The following is a 20,010-nucleotide window of genomic DNA, read 5'->3' as shown; positions in this document are numbered from 1 at the left end:
ACTTACATTTAAAGGAAGGGAATTAGATCATCAAACAGGTCACTCACACCTACCTCTAACTTCACACACCTTGGTCAATGTGAAACAAGCTTGAACTGGTTATATGCTTCCCCACCCTTTTTATTTATTGTAAGCTACCTTAAAAATTTTAGACAATGTTATAATAAAAATATACACTTTTCCCCCCATTATCCCTGGTCTTCTGGTGAAGCAAGCACTATAATCAATGATTCTTACGTATGAGGAGCAACTCCAAGTAGAGGCGTTCATGTCCCTAATGCTATTTTATTTTTCCTCATTAGCAAATTTAAACTACAACTTCATCCTGATCCCCCTCCTGCTCTTTGCCTCTTCTGCCCCCGCCCTTCCACATTCACCAGCCTCCTCTCCACCTCCTCCCAGCCTTTCCCTTTGCCCTCCCCTTTCCTCTAGCCCCTCCTCCCAGTTGAGTCAGTGGCTTGAAACTTTTAAAAGCTCTGTGCTCCAAGTTACAAAAAAGCTTTTACGAGGTATCAGCACTTTTCTTTCATTAGGGGGAAGGCGTGAGGAAAGTACCAAACTGCAGTGGAGTTTTAAACTTTAAATAGACAGGTCTGAGTGCCTGAACTTGCCTTTTCATTTTACTTCATCCTCCAAGGAGTTCAATCACTTGGCGTGACTTCACTTCTTTTAAGAAAAGAGTAAGTTTTAAAAAATGAGAACACTTTACCTATTAGTTTCTTTTCTACAAGTAAAACTTTCCTAAAGTTTTAAAATGTGTTAAATGTAGCTTGGAATTATGATACTGTAAATGGATTGATGGATTTGAAAGTGTTTCTATAGTTTTAAAGTTAAAATTTATTATACTGAATTTATATTTTGAGTGTTAAAAAAGTTTCTATTAACATTGCAACAGGTAAAAAGGTTCAAACCTTTCCGGTTAGAATAAAAGACTAGTTTACTGGATGTTTGGTTTTTCATTTTAGAGTGTAATTTTATTATTTTTTTTTTGTAATCAGTAATAGTCTAGGTGCTATCATTTGTTGTGGGGGGGGCGGTTAGGTGCCTGGGTTGGGGGATTTGACTGACTACATCGCAAAAATCAAAGTGTAAATTTGCTTAGCGTGCTTCCTATAGTATTGTACACTTCATAGAATAAAGTGCTTTTTTCACATGGAAATCTTGATTGATGTTCTATTGCTTTGCAAAGCCAACTTCTTTTGTGACAAAGTGCTTTGTTAAAACATCGTGGTTACTTGACTTCCACGTGGTTCCTTCCTAGAATTTTCTCCATTAAACAAAAAGGTATAAAATTAAAGAGCATTAATGTTAGGTTTTAAAAATCAACAGTAAATTGTTACTTTAGATTAGCAACCGCTATGGAAAGATTTGAGACCATCAGGAGAGACAACTTGTACTTGACCACGTTGGCAGTTTAGGAGATGAAATCTCCTAAAGTTTGGGTGGTGGTTAGTTACAGAGCATTAGAGATCAGACGTTTAAAACCGTGTACGCCAGCATGCTTTTCCAACACCGTCTCCTAAAACAGGAGCTCCTAGAAAGAGCAGGGAAAAAAACTTTCTTAAACAGCACTTTGGGAGCTCCCCCCGCCAACACCCGCCGCCCCGCACCTTCCCTCTGCTCGAACCTGTAACCGAATTCAGAACTCTGGGGCAGTTCTTTGGAGCTGGAGCTCCTAGGGCAAAGACAACGCTAATGCGTTGCTTAAAAGGGTTCAATTTTTAAAATACTTTTATTGGTAACACCCATTATGTTCATCAGAAATGCAACCATGCATTTTTGTGCCCGGTAGGGATTTTCTGGTCTGTGTAAATCTACAGACTAAAATAATTAGTTTAGATTCTTGACGTGACCCTGCGGTGGAAGTATTTGCACCAGCGAATGCTGAAAAGCAAATAAAAATGAAAGCTTTACGGAGGCCGTGGGCCGGACGGGTACGGGGCGCCTCCTGCCATCTTACTGTCTGCCGGGCTCCTTCCCGCGCCTTCGCTTCCTGAAACAGCGCGGTTTGGGGACGTTTCCCCCAAATCCTCACAAGTCAAACCGAGCGCAGGTCCGAGTTCGTCACTGCAAAGGAACCCGGGGTGCGGGGTGGGAGGGATAGGAGGAGAGATGGGCTGGGTGCCAAATGGTAGAGGAACAAATGGTTGATTTAATTAAAGTTGTCAATCTAATTTCCCATCCCTCTCACATCAGCCCCCCCTCCTTTTTTTTTTTTTTTTTTTTCCTCTTTTAAACTTGCTGAATTCCACTATCTCCGCGTTGGTAAGAAAACCTGAATACCTTGGGAATTGTGCTTAAATTGCACTTGCAACGCCCCTGGAAGTTCCTGAAACTTCCCGAGAATGAGGCGGGGCGGCGCAAGGGGAAAGGGCAGGGAGGAGAGACCCTCCGGGAGCTGATGACGCGTCCGGGGCAAGTCAGCCTGTTTCGGAGAAGCGCGCCTAGCGGTCGGAGCAGCGCTACGCCCACCCTGCCCCTTTAGTGACCCAGCCTGCCTTTGCTGGGGGTTTCTGATAACGCTCATCGATAAGCTCTCCTTGTTCCCCAAGGCGTGCTTCTCTTTCTCTCCAGGTACAAAGTAGGGGTGGGAAGGGGAGAGCTATACAATGTTGTAAAAAGAAGCGTGGCTTTATTTGGAAGTCGATTGAATTTCTTTTGCTTCCCCGACCCGGTTAGTAACGACAAGGAAGATACTGAATCTTGCCCTCCGAAAATTGGGCGCATTTGAACTCGGTGAATAGTGTCCCTGTGAGGAAGCCTAATATTTACTTTTGTGCAAGGATAGCTGGAAATTAAAGCGGCTAGTAATGCAGAGATTTCATTAAGCTAGCGCGTCTCCCCGCCCACCCTACCCCCCACCGCCAGGAATGAAATAGGCCAGTTAGACAGAAAACACCTTTGGGAGAAGAGTAATTACTTCTAGGTAGGCCGAATTGCCTGGAAATTATAGCGAGCAGAGGCAGTACATTCCGTTCCTTCCTGGCGATGTTGATTCTATATTATTGTTCCCCCAGTGTGGGGGTGTTTTGTACTTCCCAAAGTCAGGGTAGACTGGTTACCTGTCCTCTGCTGAGAAAATGCAGTGGTAGTGCTTTGCTCTACTTTCTTCACTGTTTAAACATGTTCCACATTTTTCTAATGCCTTCTGAGGATTCTAACCCCAGCCACCGAGTTTCTCACCCTTGGCGACTGTGATACCTGCAGTGCTCTCACTCTCCTTGGGAAACATGGTTCCAAAGATGCTCGGCAGGAGGCAGATTAAGGGCTGTGCTTTCAGATACTGAAGGTTGCTTTGTTACTTAGATGTTTCCATTTCCTGCATAGATAAGGGGGGAAAACACGGGGTGCATTCTTTCTTTTCTTTTCTCTACATCCAGGGGTGTAGCTTGGTTTGAGCCTTTATATACTATACCCGCAGGGAAGGGAATGATAGGACAGTCACCAGTGATTAATATCTTCCACTCCGCCTTTCCTGTTGTTCTGACTTATCTCCAGGATTCTCAGTTATTTGAAGAGATGTGTGGGAACTTATCCGCACACACCAGTTCAGCTCTGGAGAGAAAAAGTAATTATCTAGTGTTTATTATTAATGTAATATTCCACATGGATAATTCAAGTTTTAAAAATCTCCAGAGCATCTCTTCCATGGGCGATTAACATTTTTATAATTCTTAGCATAATTGCCTAAATTCTCCATCTTAAAGTTACCCTTTAACTATGTATGTACAGTTTCTTTTACCAAATTTCAAACTGTGGTTAGCTCTTTTTTAAAAAAAATATCAGTGGCTTATACAATTTCATAAATTTCACATTCCAATTTTCCTATGCTTTTAAAATAATATTTTAAGAAAAATGTATATTCATCATCTGCTGGGCTTGATGTCTCACGCCTGTAATCCTAGCCCTTTGAGAGGCTGAGGTGGGAGGATGGCTTGAGGCCGGGAGTTTAAAACCAACCTGAACAACATAGCAAAACCCCATCTCTATAAAATTTTTTTTAAAAGAAAATGTATGTTTGTCAATCATTTCTTAGTTGCTGTTTTCTAAAGAAAAGATGAAAATTTAAAACTAATGCTATATATATACAGGTCTTTTAAAGAGTAAGAACCAAACTTTACTGAGCTGTTACTAAGAGCTTCACAGGCATGAGTTATTTATTAAACTCTCATCGAAAAAAATAGACTGTCTTAATCAATACACTTGTGAGGGCCCTAAGGATGTCTTTATATGATTATAAAATAACAAAGCTATTCACTAAAAATAGTCACTTTGGAGGTGGAAGTAAGAGTAGGGGCAGAGGAAACGCCAAGGACTGATAGAAATATATTAAGTTACATCACAATTGAAGAACATGGCTTTTAGCCTGCAGCTTCCGACTTAGGGTTTTCTCTCTGGTAGCCCTAAATTGATCTTGAAAAACTTGTTTTGGGGGAGAATTGAGTAGTAGCTGTTGAACTAGGGAGGGGATTGTCTTTTATGGGATGCACCATCCTCTCTTTGGATGGAATTCCTCACACCTCAATCTCCACCTCCTCTCATTAAGTGGATGCTAATATAAGTGGAGTGATGAGGAGGGGTAAGAGCTGGGGAAATAAAGGCTTCTTGGTGTTTTTTTGTTGTCCTCCCCTCTGCCCCCAAAATAAGCAGTTCACAACATCAAATACCTACACAAAAGTGCAATTCTTTATAAATAGATGTTTACATACAGTAAGTTTGATACACTACAGTTAGGCCATCTAGGTATAAATAAGGAAGTAAAGGTTGGGTATTATCTGATGAACTGGGAATCATGGTACTTCATTCTAATCACTGTACTGCCTGCATAGACTCAGACTGTAAAGATGTTATATTAACCAGGGTTATTATCAGCTGCTGCTCTTCTGCTTCAAAGCCCTAGCCTTCCCCGGTATTTATCATTCTTGAAATATACACGATTTTAAACGGGCTATTTCTTCTCGTAATAATGTCCTTGGCTACAACAAAATTGTGTGGTGCAGTCGGAGTTAGAATATCATAGAACTAGGGGACAACTACACAGTTGTGTTATTTCTTTATTTTGTTGTTTTGTTTTTTAAATCTTAACCTGCAACAACCTAACAGTGAACTGAATGTACAACCATGATACCTGATGCAGTTCTACAAGAATCCTAACCCTCATTAGGATCTCATTTAACAAATTCAAGAAGCTCTTTGTTAAAAAGCCTTTTTTCTCTTTTTTTTTTTTTTTTTAAAGCCAGTCAAATTTAGCAGTGGGGGGTTGTAAAGAGCCTTTTTTCTTAATTTAGCTCTATTGCCTGCTCAGGAATCATTTGAAGCATGTTTCAACAAACAGCTCTCTGTTTCAGAAATTGTTACTTGAAAATTTAACAATATGAGAATGTGAGATGATGACAATACTTTTGTACTGTGAAGTCTCCTTTTTAATTAATTTGAGACTTTAGAAAGTTGAGATACATAACTACAATTAAGAGAATCCCAAAGAGACAGTAAAAAACAAACAAACAAAACTGTTTGGTTTTTTGTACAGTATCTTTTATTTTTTGTGGAAGCCCCATTTAATTCCATCTAATTCTCTTTTCTTTTTTTTTTTTTTTTTTTTTTTTTTTGGAGACGGAGTTTCACTCTGTTACCAAGGCTGGAGTGCAGTGGTGCAATCTCGCTCACTGCAGCCTCCACCTCCCAGGTTCATGTCATTCTCCTGCCTCAGCCTCCCAAGTAGCTGAGATTACAGGCACCCGCCACCACACCTGGCTACTTTTTTGTATTTTTAGTAGAGACAGGATTTCACTATGTCAGTCAGGCTGATCTCAAACTCTTGACCTCAGATGTTCCTCCCACTTTGGCCTCCCAACGTGCTGGGATTACAGGTGTGAGCCACCACACCTGGCCACATCTCTTACTCTTTTAAGCACTGAGGATACAGCAGTGAACAAAGTAAACTCCCTCGTATAGCTCACATTTGAGTTGAGGAAGGTAAATAATAAATCCTTCTCATGGAAGGAGGTACATAATAATCAGGCAAATATTTACTATATCAAGTAGAGATAAAGTTTATTAAAATAATAATTTTTTAAAAAACCAGGGCAAAGGGAATAGGAAATGACAGGACTGGGGAAAGAATGTTGCTATGTCATACTTGGTGGTCAGGAAAGTTGGCTGATGAGGTGAGACCTGAAACAAGTGAGGATGTGAGCTGTGTGGATAGAGCAGAGCTCATGAAACCAAACTGATTGTTTGTTTATTTTCTCAAGATTGACTGATTACTCGGAGTATAGGTTGGCGATCAGGGTGACCAGGCTAATGACATGAAATCTAGCAAACTGGTGATGGCTGAGGTCAAGCTAAGGGTGACTGTTTTAAGTGTGAAGGAATAGACCACTGAGTTCACTCAGTGACATTACTGGAGGGGCAGAGGATATTACAAAAGTGAAATAAAACATTAGAAGGGTTTGCATTTGAGTTTTGGGGCATGAATATTTTTGGGTGCTAGTACATTAGACACACATGATTTCCCTTTCCTCCCCAAAAAATCCATTAAATAATTTTATCGGGAACTTCCGTAGACATTTCCTTATGTAGGTTTAGACTCTGATTTTATTCTTTCAGATATTAATGACCTTCACCTTCTCTTTTCTCTCAATCATAAAAAGATGCTGGATATCAAATTTCACTTTAGTTTTCAATAATCCTATTTACCTTTATTTAAGTCTCCACTCTCAACTCATTACATTTCTCTTCTTCTTTTTTTTTTTTTTTTGGAGACGGAGTCTCGCTCTGTCGCCGGGCTGGAGTGCAGTGGCCGGTTCTCAGCTCACTGCAAGCTCCGCCTCCCGGGTTTAAGCCATTCTCCTGCCTCAGCCTCCCGAGTAGCTAGGACTACAGGCGCCCGCCACCTCGCCCGGCTAGTTTTTTGTATTTTTTAGTAGAGAAGGGGTTTCACCGTGTTAGCCAGGATGGTCTTGATCTCCTGACCTCGTGATCCGCCCGTCTCGGCCTCCCAAAGTGCTGGGATTACAGGCTTGAGCCACCGCGCCCGGCCTACATTTCTCTTCTTGAGAAAAACATTTAAACTTGAAAGTAAAATACTTAATTCTAATAACTATTAGGATATTAATGGCATGGAAAGACTTCACTGCAACTTCAGCACAGTGGTTTGTTTCTAAGGCTCTAGCAAAAGGCATAGTCAAATGTAATTTAAAATCAAAGCTTTGTTTTATTTTTTTAATTAATTAATTTTTTTTTTTTTGAGGCAGTCTTGCTCTGTCTCCCAGGCTGGGGTGCAGTGGCGCCATCTCAGCTCACTGAAAGCTCCACCTCCCGGGTTCACGCCATTCTCCTGCCTCAACCTCCTGAGTAGCTGGGATTACAGGCACCCGCCACCATGCCCGGCTAAATTTTTGTATTTTTTCAGTAGAGACTGGTTTCACCTTGTTAGCCAGGATGGTCTCAATCTCCTGACCTCATGATCCGCCTGCCTCAGCCTCCTAAAGTGCTGGGATTACAGGCATGAGCCACTGAGCCCGGCCCCAAAGCTTTATTTTTAAGAGATTTCATTTGAATTAAAGAATCTTCCTAGGCCCCACCTAGCGCCCCACTTAGTGCCTGTAGCTTTGGATATCCATCCAGTCTAGGGGGACATGACGAGCAATGGAAATGTAATCTAACATGGCACATAGATGGCAAAAAGTGTGGTCCAGCTGCTAAGACTCTGCTCTTAACGAGAACTTTGCACAACTCCTTTTAGACCTTGGTCTACATGTGAAACACCAACTCAGTATCTTAGCGGTGAAGGCATGAATATATGTGATATGTCCAGCTGCATTGGTCTTCTCATGTATCAAATAAAAAATATACCTGTCTCCTCCTTGTGAATAAAAGTGCAGTTTATAGTCTGTAGATCAATGCCAAGGATTCTGTAAACATAAATATGCCCTTTTATTATAAAAGGATGTTAACTTATCATACAAGGTTTGGAAAAGCGAAGATACCAAATCAGTTTGGGAAGGGTGCAGCAGGGAGGAAAAACCAGTTGCCAAAATTTGATTCATGGCAAAGTGAGCAACCACCAAAAGAAAAGGAACAATTTTTGTTACCTCTTTTGGGCAGCTGTCACATTAAATATTATTTGATGCTCTCTATGATAGTGGTAACCGACAGGTAGCTACATGTTACAGGATACTCGGTATCCAATTTGATAATTCGTATCTTATTAAGATGAAAGAGTATAACTCATTAAGGCAAATGGCAACTGCATGGGTGCTTAAAGAAAAGACAACTTTGCAATTAAGTTGCTAGTGTATTAAAAAAGAACTACTACCTAAACAGCTGCCTGATGACCTAGTTCACATACTATGGAACTGTGGAGTATTTTTGTAGAATCTCGAAATGATATGAAAGTTATGTGTCATACGATTTTTTTAATAGAATGTAAATAAACTTAGTGATGAATTACTATAAGCATCTACACAATCATATTTTACTTTGAGTAATGATGAAATCCTAGCTAAAATAACTTCTGTTGTGGCTGGTCATATTTCTAGATATGATAGGTTTGTCTTCAGCGCTATCATTGCATGAATGTGATGAGATGTATGCAAACAGTTTATCCTTTTATACTTGATTGTTTTTTGCTATTTTCCCCCTAGCAATCAAAATATCTGAGCAAAAGCAGATGACACTGGCAAAATATTGTAATTTTTTACAAACAGAATTAGGGCCAATTTTACACATCACCACAGAAACTGTCTATTGATACAGCTCCAAAAATTCTGTTTGACCCTTATGGACTGTACTTCTTCATTTCCGGTCTAGTATTTTCTGCTAAATTACAGGGGTTTTTTTTTTTTTGGTTTTTTTTCCCTTTCACATTCTCTCACCATCAAACTGTCCATCACGGCTAAATTACTCCCTCACTTCAAGCCTTTCCTTAGCTATTTAACTGTCTTTGTCAGCCTTTCAAGCCTTTGTTCTTATTTGACTGCTGTTTTCATACATCAATTTTACTTTCTAACTTGTCACTTCAGAATCTAAAATGACCCTTCCAAAGTAGAAGGGAAGCTCCCTTTTTTATGACCACTGGGGGAGCCTTATTTCTGTGGCCTAAGCACCCACTCTCCACTCTTATTCAGCATTCTTTGGCACCAGTCCCTGGGCTGTCATCAAAGGTACCCATGGTATCTAATTTAGGTAGCTGGTGCATAGTTTAGCTTTATGGCTCAGCCATCTCTTATTTGTTCGGCCCAGGAAATCCCAGGTCAGGCGCCCATTTCATTTTTTCTTGTTCTCTATGGCCAGGAGACACAGTCATTAGACAGAAATGTAATGCTGCTTGCTGGGGAAGAAGATTCCCCTGATAATTTCATTTACTTCCTACAAGGAGATACAGCTCATAGTTCAACTCCAGATGAGAAACTCCTTTATATTCAGATAGTGAACATATTTCTAAGAAGCCTAAATAACCCTACCTTTGGTTACACTATTTAGAGTTCATTACTATGCTCCTGCAAAGTCTTAGCTTTGCTTGTTTTTAATTATTAAACAATCTTTGACTAATTCGTCCTTTTCTAAACCCTCCAATTACTGCTGTCTGCTGAAAATTAGCCTATATTCCCTATACCTGCCACATCATGTTACTTACTTCTTCCCAGCTTTCAGCCCTGGCTAAGGTTGTGTATATTAAAGCATGCAAGCATTTCTAGCTTTAGTGCAGCCTTACTATACTTTTAAAACCGGTGTGAGGCATTGAAAAGACTTGGCCTGGGGATTGTGAATCTTCTTCTGGCTCTATCTATAGCTAAATATTTCCTATACCCTGAGAACCTCAATTTTTATCAGCTAAATGGATAATCGGGAATTAGAGCATAAATTGAACTAGATAACTTTGGGGATTCTTATTGGTTTCTACCGACTTAGATCTTTTTCTTTTTACTGAGACGGAGTCTCTCCTTGTCGCCCAGGTTGGAGGGCAGTGGCGTAATTTCTGCAACTGGGTTCAAGCAATTCTCTTGCCTCAGCCTCCCGAGTAGCTGGGACTACAGGAGTGTGGCACCATGGCTAGCTAATTTCTTGTATTTTTTGTAGAGATGAGGTTTCACCATGTTAGCCAGGATCGTCTCAATCTCCTGCCCTCGTGATCCGCCTGCCTCCCTAAGTGCTTATAGGCCTGAGTGGATTATAAACGTGAGCCACCATACCCGGCCAGATCTTTTCTTATCCTCAGTAATGGAGAAGTCATAGGCTTTAGATAGCTAGATATTGATAAGAAGTTAAATTGGATGTATAACCTGAGGGTCCAAAGCCCAGTAAGGGAATTTTAAAGTATATAACAATGAAAAGATGAAAACCAATCTTTTCTGGCTGGAGAAAACACTCTGAAGTAGGTTTTCTTTGTTTTTTAATAAGGTTGTAAGTAGTATTGAGACAAAATGAACTTTTTACTTGAAGTGTAATGTGTATTTAGTCTTTGTTTTTGAAAGTAGGTTACTACATATGGTGACACATTGTAGCAAAAGAGTATATTCCCATATAGCCTACTTTCTCTCTGGACAGAAGACTGACTTCTGAGCTACATAAGTCACTGCTTAAGAAAAAAAACAGTCACCATTGCTTGGGAGGCTAAGGCAGGAGGATTGCTTGAGCCCAGGAGCCTGGGCAACATAGTGAAATTCTGTCTGTAAAAAAAAAGAAACAGAAAAGTGTAAATGACCATAATACAGAGTATGCACAAATTACACTTGAAAAATCTTTCCAGAGGCTCGGCACAGTGACCCACACCTGTAAAACCAGCACTTTGAGAGTCTGAGGTAGGCAGATCACCCGAAGTCAGGAGTTGGAGACCAGCCTGACCAACATGGAGAAACCCTATCTCTACTGAAAATACAAAATTAGCCAGGCGTGATGGCGCATGCCTGTAATCCCAGCTACTCAGGAGGCTGAGGCAGGACAATCGCTGGAACCTAAGAGGAGGAGGTTGCGGTGAGCTGAGATCATGCCATTGCACTCCAGCCTGGGCAACAAGAGTGAAACTCCATCTCAAAGAAAAAAAAAAAACTTTCAGAGTGAAATTAGTAATAAAATGATATATAATAGCATTAAAGTTTTGGAAAGAAGGTTATGTATGTGTTCATAGGTGTTCTCACCTGTATTCTTAGATAGCTATGCTTTGAATAACACATCAGGATTTTGCTTGGCAAACACAGACCTACCAGGCAAATTGTCCTCATTTATCAGACAAATAAAATGAGCAGAGGCCTAGCACAGATGGCTTCTCAAGTCACACAGCAAGGCAGTGGTTGAGCAAGCGATACATCTTCCCAGGTTAAAGATTGCAACTCACAATCTGTTGCTTCTAAGACTTACTTTATCTCAACGAAACAAAACACGTGTTAGATCTTTACTTCGTTGGGGAAAATGGGGCAGGAAGAGTTTGCACTTGGTTTTTTGTGAAAGAATGTTAGAAATATATGAAACGCATAGTATTTTGACTATCAGCTGAAAGGTGCTAAATGTTAAACTAGTAATTTGCAATCTGTGATCCTTGAATTGTCTTTTTGTTTCTTTCAGGTGGCGCCCAGGCAACATGGGTGACTGGAGCGCCTTAGGCAAACTCCTTGACAAGGTTCAAGCCTACTCAACTGCTGGAGGGAAGGTGTGGCTGTCAGTACTTTTCATTTTCCGAATCCTGCTACTGGGGACAGCGGTTGAGTCAGCCTGGGGAGATGAGCAGTCTGCCTTTCGTTGTAACACTCAACAACCTGGTTGTGAAAACGTCTGCTATGACAAGTCTTTCCCAATCTCTCATGTGCGCTTCTGGGTCCTGCAGATCATATTTGTGTCTGTACCCACACTCTTGTACCTGGCTCATGTGTTCTATGTGATGCGAAAGGAAGAGAAACTGAACAAGAAAGAGGAGGAACTCAAGGTTGCCCAAACAGATGGTGTCAATGTGGAGATGCACTTGAAGCAGATTGAGATAAAGAAGTTCAAGTATGGTATTGAAGAGCATGGTAAGGTGAAAATGCGAGGTGGGTTGCTGCGGACCTACATCATCAGTATCCTCTTCAAGTCTATCTTTGAGGTGGCCTTCTTGCTGATCCAGTGGTACATCTATGGATTCAGCCTGAGTGCTGTTTACACTTGCAAAAGAGATCCCTGCCCACATCAGGTGGACTGTTTCCTCTCTCGCCCCAGGGAGAAAACCATCTTCATCATCTTCATGCTGGTGGTGTCCTTGGTGTCCCTGGCCTTGAATATCATTGAACTCTTCTATGTTTTCTTCAAGGGCGTTAAGGATCAGGTTAAGGGAAAGAGCGACCCTTACCATGCGACCAGTGGCACACTGAGCCCCACCAAAGACTGTGGGTCTCAAAATATGCTTATTTCAATGGCTGCGCCTCACCAACTGCTCCCCTCTCGCCTATGTCTCCTCCTGGGTACAAGCTGGTTACTGGCGACAGAAACAATTCTTCTTGCCGCAATTACAACAAGCAAGCAAGTGAGCAAAACTGGGCTAATTACAGTGCTGAACAAAATCGAATGGGGCAGGCGGGAAGCACCATCTCTAACTCCCATGCACAGCCTTTTGATTTCCCTGATGATAACCAGAATTCTAAAAAACTAGCTGCTGGACATGAACTACAGCCACTAGCCATTGTGGACCAGCGACCTTCAAGCAGAGCCAGCAGTTGTGCCAGCAGCAGACCTCAGCCTGATGACCTGGAGATCTAGATAGAAGCTTGAAAGCATCAAGATTCCACTCAATTGTGGAGAAGAAAAAAGGTGCTGTAGAAAGTGCACCAGGTGTTAATTTTGATCCAGTGGAGGTGGTACTCAACAGCCTTATTCATGAGGCTTAGAAAACACAAAGAGATTAGGATACCTAGGTTCATTGGGGTGTCAGGGGTAGATGGGTGGAGAGGGAGGGGATAAGAGAGGTGCATGTTGCTATTTAAAGTAGTGGATTCAAAGAACTTAGATTTTATAAGTAAGAGTTCCTTTAGGTGATACATAGATAAGGGCTTTTCTCCCCGCAAACACCCCTAAGAATGGTTCTGTGTATGTGAATGAGTGGGTGGTAATTGTGGCTAAATATTGTTTTACCAAGAAACTGAAATAATTCTGGCCAGGAATAAATACTTCCTGAACCTCTTACGTCTTTTCAACAGGAAAAGACAGAGGATTGTCCTTAAGTCCCTGCTAAAACATTCCATTGTTAAAATTTGCACTTTGAAGGTAAGCTTTCTAGGCCTGACCCTCCAGGTGTCAATGGACTTGTGCTACTATGTTTTCTATTCTTGGTATCAGTTTAAAATTCAGACAAGGCCCACAGAATAAGATTTTCCATGCATTTGCAAATCTCAGCGTTATACGTATATTCTTTTCCATCCACTTGCACCATATCATTACCATCACTTTTCATCATTCCTCAGCTACTACTCACATTCATTTAACGGTTTCTGTAATAAACATTTTAAGACAGTTGGGATGTCACTTAACTTTTTTTTTAAGCTAGAGTCAGGGAATCAAGCCATGCTTAATATTTAACAATCACTTGTATGTGTGTGGAAGAGCTTCTTTTGTTTGTCATGTATTGGTACAAGCAGATACAGTATAAACTCACAAACACAGATTTGAAAATAATGCACATACAGTGTTCACATTTGAACCTTTCTCATGGATTTTGTGGTGTGGGCCAATATGGTGTTTACATTATATAATTCCTGCTGTGGCAAGTAAAGCACACTTTGTTTTCTCCTAAAATGTTTTCCCTGTGTATCCTATTATGGATACTGGTTTTGGTAATTATGATTCTTTATTTTCTCTCTTTATTTTAGGATATAGCAGTAATGCTATTACTGAAATGAATGATTTCCTTTTCTGAAATGTAATCATTGATGCTTGAATAATAGAATTTTAGTACTGTAAACAAGCTTTAGTCATTAATGTGAGAGAGTTAGAAAAAATGCTTAGAGTGGACTATTAAATATGCCTAAATGAATTTTGCAGTAACTGGCATTCTTGGGTTTGCCCTACTTAATACACAGTAATTCAAAACTTGTATTCTATTATGAGTTTGACAGTCTTTTGGAGTGACCAGCAACTTTGATGTTTGCACTAAGATTTTATTTGGAAGCAAGAGAGGTTGAAAGAGGATTCAGTAGTACGCATATAACTAATTTATTTGAACTATATGCTGAAGACATCTACCAGTTTCTCCAAATGCCTTCTTTAAAACTCATCACAGACGATTGGTGAAAATGCTGAGTATGACACTTCTTGCATGTCAGCTACATAAACAGTTTTGTACAATGAAAATTACTAATTTGTTTGACATTCCATGTTAAACTACAGTCATATTTCAGCTTCATTGCATGTAATGTAGACCTAGTCCATCAGATCATGTGTTCTGGAGAGTGTTCTTTATTCAATAAAGTTTTAATTTAGTATAAAGATAGCCGCTATATTCTGTGTGATTTGTTTCCCCTGCCGAGACGTAGTCTTGCCCTGTTACCCAGGCTGGAGTGCAGTGCTGCGATCTTGGCTCATTGCAACCCCTGCCTTCCAGGTTCAAGCAATTCTCCTGCCTCACCTTCCCGAATAGCTGGCGTTACAGGCACCCGCCACTGTACCTGACTAATTTTCATAATTTTAGTAGGGATGGGGCTTCACCACGTTGGCCAGGCTGGTCTGAAACTCCTGACCTCATGATCCACCCACCTCGGCCTCCCAAAATGTTGGGATTACAGGAGTGAGCCACCGTGCCTGGACTATATTTAAAACTAATTGATGGCATATTTTAGATTAAACACATTTATACTGGTTATCAGAACTTAAGCAAATAACGTCACGTTTTCAGGGACAATATTTATCATTAGCTCTGTTCAGTGCAACATTAATTGTAAACATTTTTGGATATCTATTGAACCAAAAGGAAGATAAAGTGTTAAATTTGAAATATATCTTTAATGGGATGTGTGATAGAGTTTAAAATAAGGAAATATTGAGCTTGTAATCCCAGCACTTTGGGAGTCCAAGGTGGGTGGATCACCTGATGTTGGGAGTTCCAGATCAGCCTGACCAACATGGAGAAACCCTGTCTCTACTAAAAATACAAAAATAGCTGGATGTGGTGGCATATGCCTGTAATCCCAGCTACTCAGGAGGCGGAGGTTGCAGTGAGCTGAGATCGCCCCATTGCACTCCAGCACGGGCAACAAGGGAGAAACTCCATCTAAAAAAAAGAAAAACATTGAGTAATTTAGTAGACATGACACGAGTAAGCACAAAATCTTAATGATGATGAAATTTTAAAGCTGGAAAGGCTGAAGAAACAAGAATAAATAAGAAGGGGTCAGTTTGAGTGTAGTTACATGAAGCAGCAAAAGAATAAAATTTATTTCAGTTCACAATATTGTAAAAATACAAAAAACAAGATTTAAAAAATTCATGATACCCAAGAAAAAAATCAACCATTCAAAGGGAGTAGAACAATTCTGGGCAATTGATTATATTGTAGTTTTAAATATAAAATGTTAACACTTTAAATCACACTTCAAGGATTTTTTCTATTATAACTTACTAAAGTTATTTACACGAAGATTTATTACCTACCACAAAGCAAACTGCTGAGTTACTGGAGCATAAAAACATCAGTAATTTAGGCTGGGCGTGGTGGCTCAAGCCTGTAATCCCAGCACTTTGGGAGGCCAAGGTGGGCGGATCACAAGGTCAGGAGATGGAGACCATCCTGACTAACACAGTGAACGTCCATCTCTACTAAAAATCCAAAAAAAAAAAAAAAAAAAAGATTAGCCGGGCATGGTGGCAGGCGCCTGTAGTCCCAGCTACTAGGGAGGCTGAGGCAGGAGAATGGCGTGAACCCAGGAGGCGGAGCTTGCAGTGAGCCAAGATCGCGCCACTGCACTCCAACCTGGGCAACAGAGCAAGACTCCATCTCAAAAAGTAATAATTAGTTCGGCTCAGTTGCTTCTCTATTATTTGTTTTTGGATGAAAAAAGGTTGTGACATTTGTCTAAAGTCAAAGGATTGTCTAAAAGCCAGTTTCCCATTCAATTTGATATAATTAGTAGGGTGAATACTTCTTCAAGTACTATTACTTGAGTGATTAAGAATTATATGGAAGAGGCAAATACTCTGCACTCGCCTCCCACTATGTGTCTGTGCATGTTTGCATTTAATATGGGGAATAGACATGATTTGAGTGTATGTGTGTATTCATATAGGGTAAGATGTGGATGGACAAATGATCACACAATGAAGTGGTAGGGCAGAAGTATAAAATAAATTTCTGAGGCTTGTGTATGGAGGAGGGAAAGCAAGTTCATCTTTCAGAAATAGTCATTTAGGTATTTAGGTCATCCTAAACATTTCCCAACTTTAAGATTTTACGATTTTAAAATATTTTATGTTCATCATATATACATTATACATATCATATATGTACACAACTTATGGAACTACAGTCTAAAATGGAGAGTTAGGTCTCTCACCACTTTCTATACCTCAACATACACCAGAAAAGTCCTAATTCTCAGCAGAAATCACTGTTAAAAATTTTAGACATCAACTAGGTATCGGGCACTTTGTTAAACAGTGGGTATTCATAGAATGACCACAGCTTTTGTTCCCACAAAGCTTACAATGTGAATTCTTCCAGTTTTATTTTTTATTTTTTGGGGACGGAGTTTCGTTCCTGTTACCCAAGCTGGAGTGCAATGGTGCGATCTCGTCTCACTGCAACCTCTGCCTCCCCGGTTCAAGTGATTCTCCTGCCTCAGCCTCCTGAGTAGCTGGGATTACAGGCCCCTGCCACCACGCCTGGCTTATTTCGTATTTTTAGTAGAGACGAGGTTTCTCCATGTTGATCAGGCTGGTCTCCAACTCCCGACCGCAGGTGATCCGCCCGCCTCGGCTTCCCAAAGTGCTGGGGTTACAGGCGTGAGTCACCATGCCCAACAAATTCTTCCAGTTTAAAAAAAAAATTGTCCATTTTTCATCTTATCATAATTGGCTGCCTGCCTGATTTTACCTACTAAAAATTAAATTGAACTGTTTTTAACAAGTATTAGAAAGGTATGCAGTTTCTGCAAATATTTATTTGACACTCAGTTTTGGCATAAAATTTAAGTTTAAAATTTTGAGCCGGGTGCGGTGACTCATGCCTGTAATTCCAGCAACTTTGGGAGGCTGAGGCAGGTGGATAACTTGAGGTCCGGAGTTCGAGACCATCCTGGCCAACATGGCAAAACCCCATCTCTACTAAAAATACAAAAATTAGCCTGGTGTGGTGGCACACGCCTGTGATCCCAGCTACTCAGGAGGCTGAGACACCAGAATCACTTGAACCCTGGAGGCAGATGTTGCAGTGAGTCGAGAATGCACCACTGCACTCCAGCCTGGGTGACAGAGTGAGACTGTCTCAAAAAATAAAAAAAGAATTTAAAAAAAAAGAAAAGAAAAAAGAAACGTCCAGACCCAGAGCTGTTTTTTTTCCCTTATTGTATGAAAATGGCTGAACCTCTCAATTTGCCTAGGGTGCTAGTTCCCTGCCCACACATGGCCTCTTCTAAAAATTCCAAACTTCAGATTCCAGCATGCCAAAACATCTGTGCTTTGTACTTGGAGGGAGAGCAAAATAATGAAGTTTGGGGACTTATTAAAGTCTTAAAGTGAGTTCTTTATATAAACAGCACACCAACAGTGTAGAAACGTGTTTATAATCTTTACTGGCTCCAAGATTCTGTTTTTACCTTTTCTTGGTTGGGCAAATATAGCTTAGCCCTTGGCATGTCAGAATTGGCAGCTGGTAATTTTCAGAACTGAAGAGGAGATGTGGAAGAAACACCACAGAAACACTGCTTCAAGAAGAAAAAAGAAGACTATTGTGTAGAGAAGAAAGCTAATATCTTTTAACATTAAGGAGGGAAATTAGGCATTTGTTTCCTGGTCTTCAAAAGTGTTGAAATTTTAATTCATATTATTTCTTCTGGTCTCCGGATGTTTCTTTGCAATGACTAAATGCTTATTTGGGTTATGACGTGTAGTGTAATTTCAATGCCCACACACTTTCCTGTTGAATATAAAAACAGTCTCAACAGGCACCCACTTTAGAAGGTAAACCCTATGCCCAAGTCTTATTAAATGCAATGTGTCATCTGTCCCTATGCATATGGAACAAATTGGAGCCTGATCTGGCTTTCGTGCTGGAGTCTCTTGTCAGTCACTCTTTACAAAACTGTTCATCAGAATTAGTAGAGACAGTAAAATAGTTTCTAGTGGCTGCATTAGCAGAAACTGTAAGTGTTATTTTATAGTATTTTATTTATTTATTTTTGAGATGGAGTCTTGCTCTGCTGCCCAGGCTGGAGTGCAGTGGCACAATCTCAGCTCACTGCCACCTCTGCTTGCCGGCTTCAAGCAATTCTCTGCCCTAGTCTCCTGAGTAGCTGAGATTACAGGCGCCTGCCACCACTCCTGGCTAATTTTTTTTTTTGTCTTTTTTGTAGAGATGGGATTTCACCATGTTGGCCAGGCAGGTCTTGAACTCCTGACTTTGTGATCCACCCGCCTTGGCCTCCCAAAGTTCTGGGATTACAGGTGTGAGCCACCACACCCGGCCTGTTTTATTTTTATTGAGAGACTGGGTCTCACATTGTCACTCAGGCTGGAGTGCAATAACAGCGGAGGTGCAGTCACAGCTCACTATAGCCTCAAACTCCTGGACTCAAGGGATCCTCCCGGGTCAGCCTCCTGAGTAGGTGGGATTACTGAGTAGGTGGCACCACTGCACTCTGGTGGTAATTTTTAATTTTCTTTTTTGTTAGAGGCTGAGTTTTCCTTGGTTGCCCAGGCTGGTCTCCAACTCTGACCTCCAGCGATCTTCCACCTTGACATTCCAAAGTGCTGGGATTACAGGTGTGAGTGACCCTATTGGGCCGATTTTATCTTTATTTTTTATTTATTTTTTTGTTCAGCCTCTGTAGAGACTATCAAAAATTGTCAACGCCAGCTATATTTTTGGTCGTCATGGTGGAGTATTGGGAAAAATTTTCAATTAACAATAATCACACCCTGGATAAACCTCATTGACTACAATCATGCCACTGTGCAAAGCTTGGGTATTTTATTTTAAAAGTAAATAAAGAGAAGTGTAAGATTGCTTTCTGCTTTGAAAAACTCAGAGTTATACATTTCAGGTTTTCAGGAATATTTATTAACCCTAGACACAGTTAACTAATTTAGAAACTCTTCCCTACAAGAATTTAACCTTCAGGTCAAATTGTCAGAAAATGGCTGCAACTTAGGCTAACTCAAAGAACTCTAGTGAGTAAGCATAAAATAGTGAGATTTGTTAACACAGAACTTAAAGCTTTAACTCTCACCAGAGTCTCAGAAACTAAATTGGCCATTGCCTTGGAAGACTTTGATGTAGTTGTGGCTCAATTTCAAGTTTCCCTCAATTTAGAGCAACTGGAATTAAATGGACTTAATAATTCTCTAGCATATCAAATGCTAATCATCCAAGCTACTCACTACAGGACCTATTCAAAGATAGACACCACCAGACACCTGATTAAAGACAGTGCTTTTTCTGGGACAATTTTCTATATTTTTGCAAAGCTTGTCAATTACTGCCTTTTGGCCAGGGCGGGGGGCAGGTAATTTAAAAATCTTTGAGGGGAACCACCTAGCCTTCATGAGTTTCAAACTTCAGTGAGACTGAAGCAATCTGGAAATTAGATGTAACTACATCCAGCATCCTGTGATCTACAGTTAAATGTAAGTTAAAACTACAACAGAGGTTTGCTTGTTACATTATGTTCTGTATATTTGAAATACCTTATAATTTATAATTTTATAATTCATAATTTTAATGACTGCAGGCCGGGCGCGGTGGCTCAAGCCTGTAATCCCAGCACTTTGGGAGGCCGAGACGGGCGGATCACAAGGTCAGGAGATCGAGACCATCCTGGCGAACACAGTGAAACC

At 40.5% G+C, this 20,010-nt stretch overlaps 1 protein-coding gene across 1 annotated transcript; it reads left to right on the top strand.

Moving 5' to 3' along the window:
• The first annotated feature begins 427 nt into the window (after positions 1-427).
• GJA1 (gap junction protein alpha 1) lies at positions 428-12,889 on the top strand. The gene is given in 3 exon segments (XM_017848889.1): positions 428-680; positions 11,566-12,365; positions 12,368-12,889. Coding segments are annotated over 2 exon segments (1,146 nt in total). The 5' UTR covers positions 428-680; positions 11,566-11,581; the 3' UTR covers positions 12,730-12,889.
• Positions 12,890-20,010: the final 7,121 nt, after the last annotated feature.

Source organism: Rhinopithecus bieti, unplaced genomic scaffold (genome assembly GCF_001698545.2).
Source record: "Rhinopithecus bieti isolate Rb0 unplaced genomic scaffold, ASM169854v2 scaffold_30957, whole genome shotgun sequence".
Classification (NCBI taxonomy): Eukaryota; Metazoa; Chordata; class Mammalia; order Primates; family Cercopithecidae; genus Rhinopithecus; species Rhinopithecus bieti.
This window is presented reverse-complemented; position numbering and strand designations above follow the sequence as displayed.